The 8324-nt window shown below is 58.2% G+C and overlaps 1 protein-coding gene across 1 annotated transcript; it reads right to left on the reverse strand.

Moving 5' to 3' along the window:
• Nucleotides 1-440: 440 nt before the first annotated feature.
• ENPP7 (ectonucleotide pyrophosphatase/phosphodiesterase 7) lies at nt 441-4914 on the reverse strand. The gene is made up of 5 exons (XM_068413575.1): nt 4674-4914; nt 3427-3572; nt 1940-2560; nt 1113-1326; nt 441-529 (listed from the first exon to the last, which is right to left on the reverse strand). The coding sequence occupies exons 1-5, from the start codon at nt 4912-4914 to the stop codon at nt 441-443; spliced, it is 1311 nt and encodes a 436-aa protein (XP_068269676.1).
• Between the last annotated feature and the right edge of the window lie 3410 nt (nt 4915-8324).

Below are 8324 nucleotides of genomic sequence, written 5' to 3' on the forward strand. Positions count from 1 at the left end.
AGCAACAAACTTTCATCCTTATTTCTCTCGCAGCCACACGCAGAACCACAAGCGGTGAAGCAATCAGCCCCCCATGATGCTCACACAGCCGCCCTCCGGCCCAGCCCCAGGGCAGGCAGAGGCCGGGGAGCAGGGGACCGGCGGGCAGTGGCAGGAGGAGGCTGGAGGGACGTCCAGCCCTTCTTTCTCACCTGGCAAATGCCCTGGGTGGTGTCAATGCTGACCCGGGCAGTGAAGATCCAGAGCCCCTCTGCCTGAGGTGCGCAGGGTGTGCTGTGCCCATGGGGAGCGGCTGGTGGGCAGCGGGCGCCCGGGGTGTCACAGACGGACAAACCCCAGGAGACCAAGGACAGACGGGGCAGGTGCCTGCCCGGACAAGGGCACTTCCAGGGGCTGTCCTGGATGTCCTTAGAGTCACTTACCTCTGGGGGGGGGGACGGTTAGTGTTTTCCTCCCCAGCATCCCAGAACAAGAGCAATTCCCAGCATCACCGGCAGCCGCTTGGCGGGAGGAACAGGAGCCCTTGAACCTGCAGTGCCGAGGGAGGAGGTCAGCGCTTGCCCCTGCCCAGGTGAGCAGCAGCCCCGTCCCCCCCGCAGGCTGCCAGACGGGGGGGGCTTGTGCGGGGAGTTTGGCACCCACAGACGCCCACCCTGCTCCCTCGGGAGGGTGCTCTGCTGCCCGCAGCACCCCGAGCATCTCCTGCTGCTGACCCCCGAGGGCTGCGAGCGGTTTGCTTTGGTGCGGGGATGTTCACACGCATGGGGAGTGAAACCGTCCCGGCTGCCGGGGCCGGGGGGCTGCGCGCTGCGGGGGGGGGCACAGCGGCCATCAGCGTGCGGCGACGGGGACACGGATGGGGACAGGGGCACCGGCGGGGCCGGGGATACCAGCAGAGCTGGGGACACCGGTGGGGCTGGGGACACCGGCAGAACTGGGGACACCGGCGGGGCCGGGGACACGGACGGGGCCGGGGACACGGACCCGCCGGGGGGTGGCGGGAGCCGGCAGGTGTCGCTGTTCCCGCGGGGATCCCGCGGCCGCGCTCCCGGTGCGGCGGGGCGGAGCGGGGCGGAGCGGGGCCGGATCGGGGCCGGTGCCCGCGCACTCACGCAGCATGGGCTCCACGGCCTGCAGCGAGCCGTCGTGGGGCTCGGGGGTGATGCCCAGCAGCCGGCAGAGCAGCGCGTAGACATGGACGCTCTCGAAGGGCTCCACCACCACTCCCCGCTTGAAGGCCGGTCCCGCGGCGCGGAAGATGGTTTTCATGTTCGTGGCCTCGTTGTCGAAGCCGTGTTCGCCTTTGTTGAACTGCACCTTGTACCGCTGAAAGGGAGAGGGGACGTGAGTGCCCGGGCCTGTCACCCCCCAGCACGGCGCGGAGGCGGCAGCACGGCTGGGTGCCCCCGTGGCAGCGGCAGCACGGCTGGGTGCCGCCACCTCTCACGGCCGCGTTCTGCAGCCACGGGGTTTAACAGGCTGTTTGGTTTCTTTGAGGTTTTGAGGTTGATCTAATGATGTTAAACTCTGCAGCAGCTGGAGGGTGCTGCCTAGACACAGCTCTCAAGCGATTACATCTTGCAAGTTCCCTCCCTAAATGTGAGCTCATCCGAGTTTTGTTGTACTGAGGAGCCTCCCGATGGGAAGCTGCCTGCTGGCCTTGGCTTTGGGCGGCCTTCCCTTGGTGCCAGGCTAGGAGAGGATCCTGCAGCTGGTATTCTGTGCTCGTGCAAGTCCTGCTCCAGGACTTCTGCACCCTTTTTTGTCTCAACTGCACAGAAGGTCTTTACACAAAAAGCTGGAATGTCCCTCTCTTTGTAGGGAGACCAATCAACAGGAAGGCATAAAGCCAGGCAGGTACTGGGGTGCCATGAGGAGGACAGGAGGAGAGGGGCAGATCCCCAACAGGCAGTGAGGTGTGTCTGTGCATACATCTTACCCCGTGGATCACGTATCCTGGGTCGCTGTACAAGAGGAGCGGGGTGATCCGGGAGTGGTTGGCGTAGTGGAATCTCCTGGGGAAGTCTGCTTTCTTGTACACGTGTAAGTGCGGGTGGGCATTTTTCAGGACTGAATACACATGCTCTAATTTCCCTTCTTTTGGCACCAGCAGTCCGCTTGGTCCGTAATCTAAGAGTTCAAACTGGATGTCTTTGAACGTGAAGTTCTCTACTGTCATGATGTGAATCTCATCGGTCTTTATGACAGTCTCCATGCCGTGGTCAGACGTGATGATGAGGTTGAGGTCTGACTCCAGGCCACTTTCCTGGATACGTTGCCTCAAGTAACCGATGGTTCTGTCCACCTGCTTGATCATGTCTTTCCTCTGCGTGGATTCGGGGCCGTACTTGTGTCCTGCTGAGTCGGGCTCACCGAAGTAGAGGGCAATGAAGTCGAGGTCGTTCACCGTGAACCATTCCATGGCGGTGTCAATGTTCTCTCTCCAGTTGGTTTCGTTGCTGTAGTTGAACAAGAAGGGCTCCACCAACTTCATATTCACTTCTTCCCCTTGGTATTTTGCTCTTCCTCCGGGGAAATAGATAGAGCCTGTCTTTAATCCCTGTTAGTGGAGACATTGCATTAACTCACCTGAACTCGCTCTGCAGCATCTCTCCATCTGTCAGTGCAACCACCTACTAATGTGGGTAGTTCATTCAGCCCCCTAATGTCTACCTCTGCCTCTAATGAGGTTTCTCTTGCTCATTGCCAATTAAAAGTGATTAATTGAAAGCACTGCCCTTCCCAGAACTCCTGCATGTTGTTTTTGTCACTGGGTTAGTAACACTGGGTATAACTTTGGAAACAGTGACCCGTTTATACCTCGCACGGACCCTCTGGCTCTTGACCATCAAGACATTAAGGTGTGCTTTACTCCAACCGTATAAGCACTCACCCTGAAGTCAATGGGGCCAATTTGGCAGGTAAATACAAGCAGTTATGTGTCTTGGGCCAGGTCTTAGGTGCTGTCTCAAAGCCAGATCCAAAGCCTACTGGGATCTAGGAAAGCCTTGCTGTGGTCCCCAGGGAAGAGGGGACCAGCCCCTGGCGCTGCCGCCCAAAAGGTCCCAGGTGAGGCTGAGGAAATGAGGTTTGTGCCTTGGAGCATACGAAACCCCTGGGCTCATGATGCTCCCTGAGGAGCTGGCCGAGGTTTCTTTAAACAGGAAAAGGATAACCTGTTTTATTAATGTCTTAATAAGGCTGAAATGCATCTATTATTTTTTGCTATTTTTAATAGAATGATCATAATTATTCCTGCCAGTGTCTGGGGATTTCATTTTTTTGCTGGTCTAATTAGCCTGCCGTTCGCAGTGGGGATGGTAGCTCATGGCCACTAGAGATCGTGGCTTGCCCGTAGCTTTGGCTACAGGGTGGCAGGCAGGACCCTGTGCAGGGCTGTGCGAGCGGGGGGGCGGCCGCACTCGCCTGTCTCTGCGCGGTGATCCAGATGGGCAGGCTGCCGTTGTCCCACCAGCTGTCCACGCCTTGCGTGCTGTGGTAGGGCAGCTTCTGACCCGTGCTGGTGTTGAACCACATGTTGTGAATCACCCCATGGTTCTCCAGGTATCGCCCTGCCAGGAGAGACGGAAGGAGGGGGTGAGCCAGGCTGTGGCTGGGCCATGGGCCAGCGAGGAGGTTCTGCCTCTCGCCCCCATCCCAGCTCGCCCTTTGCCTCTGCTTTGCCCCCTTCCTCCCCCTGCCTGGTACAAAGTGGGGTTCCCAGGGCAGGGAATGAGGTGCCGGGGGGATGCCTGCTCCTCACGCGGGTGGGCTGGTCCCAGGCGGGTCTCACCTGGACCCTGAGCCAGGGCACCCTCGTCCCTGGAGGTGCCGGTGCCGCCTGGCATTTCTCCTGCCCTTCTTGGCGCAGGCGGCGATCACCGTTATCCTGCGTTTAACTAATCGCTTTGGTGTTTCACCTTCTCTCTTGTTCACAGCCGGTGAGGTCAGCATGCAGCAGAAATTCCCATCAGAAATGAAAGACCTGCACTCTGTCCTCTTACATTTCGTGGTTTTTTTATTATTCTGGTCCTGACGACCGCGCAGTTACTCCTGCACGCTATCCCCGTCCTCGCCTCTATTGACAACGCCTCCCTGCCTGGTCTCATCAGCAGATTTCATTAGCATGTTCCACTCTTTTATGCCAAGGTTATTAATGAAAATCTTAAATAAGATTGGCTCCAGCATCGATTCTTCAGGAATTCCCCTGGTGCCCTCCCTCCAGCTCGGCAGTCTCCTCTCAGCATCACCTGCCCTCCTCTTCCCTGTAGCCCGTTACTTCCCCACGTTGGAGGTTTTGTACTAATCTTCATCTTCTCCATCTTAACTAATGATTTCCCCGGTGGCACTGTATCAAATACATTACTGAAGTCCAGAAAGATTAAATTTAGTGCATCTCCCTTGTCTAAAAAATCATTTATCTTATCAAAGGAGGCTATCGGCTCGGTCTGGTGCTATTTACCTTTGATAAATACAGGGTCAGTTCTGTCCCTGTCTGCAGCTATTGCCTTGCCTCTCGCTGTGTTTCCAAAATACAGCTGGTCAAAGCTTTGTGTCCGAGGCTGGATGGCTGCTTGACTCAGTTCCTTCACTGACGCCGAAGCCTAAAATTTGCCCTGGCCCATCCCGCACCCCGCGCCGCTCCGCCCGGCTCGGGGCCGGCGGGGACTCACCGGTCAGCAGCGTGAAGTGGCACGGGCTGGTGATGGTGATGAAGGCAGGGGTCATGTACCGCGCCTTCACCCCCTCCGCAGCCATGGCGTCGAGGTGGGGGGTGTCCACGTCCTGGTCGTAGTTCCAGCGAAAGCCGTCGAAGGAGACCAGGAGGACTTTGCTGCGGTTGGGTACCTGCCGCACGGGGATGCACCTCGCTAAGGAGAGGGCAGCAAATATGAACCCCAGGGAAGGGAACATCTTCACGCCCTTGAACTGCAACACCCAGACATGCAGGGAGCTCACATTAATACATGTGGGATGGGACCAAGGTCGTTTTTTATCTAATCTTGCAGTTGCTGATCACTTCGTATCAGAATGAGCCTCTCCGGTTTTTATCTAATTGAGGTAGATTAGCTCAGATTTCCTCCTGAGTCGAACACCAAATCTGCCTCCTCCATCAGTGGCATTGAGTGCTGGTTCAGGGCTCATGAACGGGCACCACCCCTGCCCCAGCCACCATCCTTCACCCCATGCTGGCTCCCCGCAGCCCGTTGCACTGTCCTTTCCACACTCCTGGCTATTGCTGCCCTGCTCTTTGGTCAGAAATTCAGCTTCAAAAGGCGACTCACCCCCCTCCCAGGGCCGCTCATCCCCCTCGAGAGAGGTCCTCAGGGGCTCAGAAAGGAGCTTGGATTTACTCGAGGTCCCTGAGTGTGGCTTTGGGGAGGTACACGCTGGGGAAGGAGGCTCTTCCCTGGATCCTGGCTGTGGCAGCAACCCCCAGAGATGCTCCTGAGAGTGAGCCTGGCTCTGAAGCCCCCGTGTCCCATCAGCGCAGCTCCTGCTGCTCGGGCTCTGCTGCTCACCATGGGTGACCCTCATCCGCTCGTGCGCTGATGAGCTTTGCCATATCAGCATCCCATTTTATCAATATCTGCTGTTTTTATGACTTCTGTGGGGTTTAATCATTGCTGACAACTCATCTCTCAGCAAAACTGAGTTTAAGGCTTTTGTAGACTCAGGTAACAGAGGTTGACTTTGTTCCCCAGGGTCTGAACTCTCAACCTTTGTGTCTTTGCTGATCCCCCTCTGCTTGGGCTCCAGATTTACTCCTTGGCGCTTTGCTTCCTAGTTGCCCGGCCGTCCCCCTCGCCTGCCGAGCAGAGCCGTCTCCGCTGGTTTCCCCAGCCCTGGCTGGGGTCTTTCCTTGGCATTTCTCCCCCAGGGCTGAGCTGGGCAGATGAGTCTCAGGCACGTGCCGTGGGTCATCCCTCCTGGCCCATGCCAGTCTCTTTGTAGCCCTGAGCATCCCCGAGTGTTCCCGTCTGGACCGATTCCTCAGGGTGCATCGACATCTCAGCCGCCTCCTCCCCCGTGCTTGTGTCTCCCGGGTGTGACACGGGATAATCGTGCAGGGACATCGCAGGCGGTTCGAGGGGTCCCACCAGGGACCTCACGGCCGACACGAGCTGGGAGCGCAGCCGTGGGCGCTTCGTGTGCGGACAGGGGACACAAACCCAAGCTGCGGTGGGATGGAGCCCGCTCTGAGCCCCCTGCCAACCCCTCCTCCTGCTAACGGGGGGCGCGGGGTGGGTGTGGGTCTGACGGCAGCCCGAGGGGAAGCCCCTCTGCGAGGAGCTGGGGTCCCAGCCTGCGTGCGGTCTGCTGGGAGCCAGAGCTCTTCGCTGGGCGCTGCGAAGCCGGAGGCTGCTGGTGTGACCGGTGCGTCTGTGCACCCTGGGTTTGGCCAGGCTGGAGCGGAGCGTGGTTGCTCTGCTGGGGTCCTGTCTGCACGTGCCAGTAGCTGCCATGTGTCCAGAGAGTGGAGAGTGGTGGGAGAGGAGCTGCTGGCCAGGCAACCCTCTCTGCCAGCCCCGGCACTGCCGTTCACTCAAGGAACTATTTTGTTATCAGCGTTGGCTGCCCTGGGTCTGATTTTGTCCTTTCAGCAAGGACAGAGGGGCCTGCCAGGCACGGAGGGTTTAAAGGGCTCGTATGATAAAGATGTTATCACTTACCAAGCTCAGGGAAAGCCCCAAATATTCACTGTGTTGTTTGGGGTGGGTCAATACGTCCCCATGCCATTGCAAACAGCAGGGGAAGGTCCCGATAAGTTATCGTGTTCATCGGCTCCACGGGGAGGGAAGAGGCTGGAGAGGAGGAAGCACTGCTGTAATCTCGGAGGAATTCTTAATAACAGGAGTGTCTCAAGGCACATTTTGATACTCGATATCTGAGGAGCGTGAGGCACAGATAAAGAACATCACCTTTGGCCACCCTGCCTGGGGACACCGATGATCTCCAGTTAAAAAGGCTGATGCAGTTGATCTTGCACCAGCAGCACCCCAGGCACTTGTCGTACGAGCAGATGTGCCCGAGGGGCCGTGGCTGCTCTGGGGCCACTGCGTCCCTGCTCAGCACCCTCCGGATCAGGGGCCCCTTGCTGATGGCACTGATCCTGCATCCTTGGAGGGATGAGCATGTGCAATGAGCTGTGCTCTGCGGGTTGTTGGTCCCGACACCCAACTGGGGGAGATGGTCCCTGCAAAGGCGTGTTGGGGCTGAGGTGTCCTTCCCGCGCTTGTGTACCAGTGAACTCAGTGAAGACAGATGAAGGGGCTAGAAAATCATGAGCACAGAGAAGTCACCTGCCAGTGGAGCTGCCCTGTTTGTCTGAAACCTGCTGCTCGGGTCTCAGCCTTTTTGCAGCCGTTGGAAAGCGCCGTGCTCAGCACCCTTGGGCAAGACTGCAGCTTCCCTGCGGCGTGTGGAGGCGTGCAGGCAGCGCCGGGCAGCTGCCGGGGGTCTGTGCTGGGGCAGCAGTTGGGCCAGGCAGGCAGGGGCCGGGCGGTTTTCCTTCTTTATTTTTTTTTTTTTGTTTTTAGAGAGAAAATCAAATTGCAAATTTCTTAGGGGTGTCGCTTGAATTTCAGTCAGGAATGTCACGCTTTGTCCCACACGAGCGGTCACTCTGCTCTGCAGGGATCTGTTACTGGTGTGGCCTGAGCAGATGGGGTTGATGAGGTGGGCGATGCCTGGGCAGGGCCCCACAGGTGAGAGGGGCAGGCGGGGGTTCACTTATAAAAGCCCTCCTCTCCCTGAGAGCCTTTTTGGTGCTGCTGTGCCAGAGCCCAGAGGGAGGAAGCGCTGGAAGGATGGCAGAGCTCCGGGGCTGAGCCACCTCAGGAGAGGTAGGATGTGTGCGGGGTCTCTGGGTGGGCGTGCGGGTGCTTTGCTGGAGAAAGGCTGAGCTGCAGCATCCTCTGTGCCCCAGGGAGAGCCCCCACCAGGTGCTCACTGGGGTGCTGGAGGGCAGGATCGCTGCAGGCTGGATCGGTGCGCTTGGATTAACACAGAGTATGAGTCGATGGGAACCAAGTGGATGTTCTCCTTTTGCTCGCCCCGCTGTCCTGCCTGGAGTAGCTCCTCTCTGTAGATCAGTTGTGCTGTCCCAATGGTTAAGGCGTTGCATGTTCAGCCTGTTGGAAAGGGGGTGAAGGAAGGGAAAAGGAGAGCGATGGTGGCCAGGAGCATGAGGAGAGACTTGAACAAAGAGGCTGGAGATGCCCTGTTTGCTCTTTACACCAAGCCTGCCTCCTTCATCCCTGTGGTGCGACTCAGATGCAGGGTAAATGTCTGCAGTGCTCCTCTTGGCTCCCAGCACAGGA

Source organism: Nyctibius grandis, chromosome 15 (assembly GCF_013368605.1).
Source record: "Nyctibius grandis isolate bNycGra1 chromosome 15, bNycGra1.pri, whole genome shotgun sequence".
In the NCBI taxonomy this organism is placed as follows: Eukaryota; Metazoa; Chordata; class Aves; order Nyctibiiformes; family Nyctibiidae; genus Nyctibius; species Nyctibius grandis.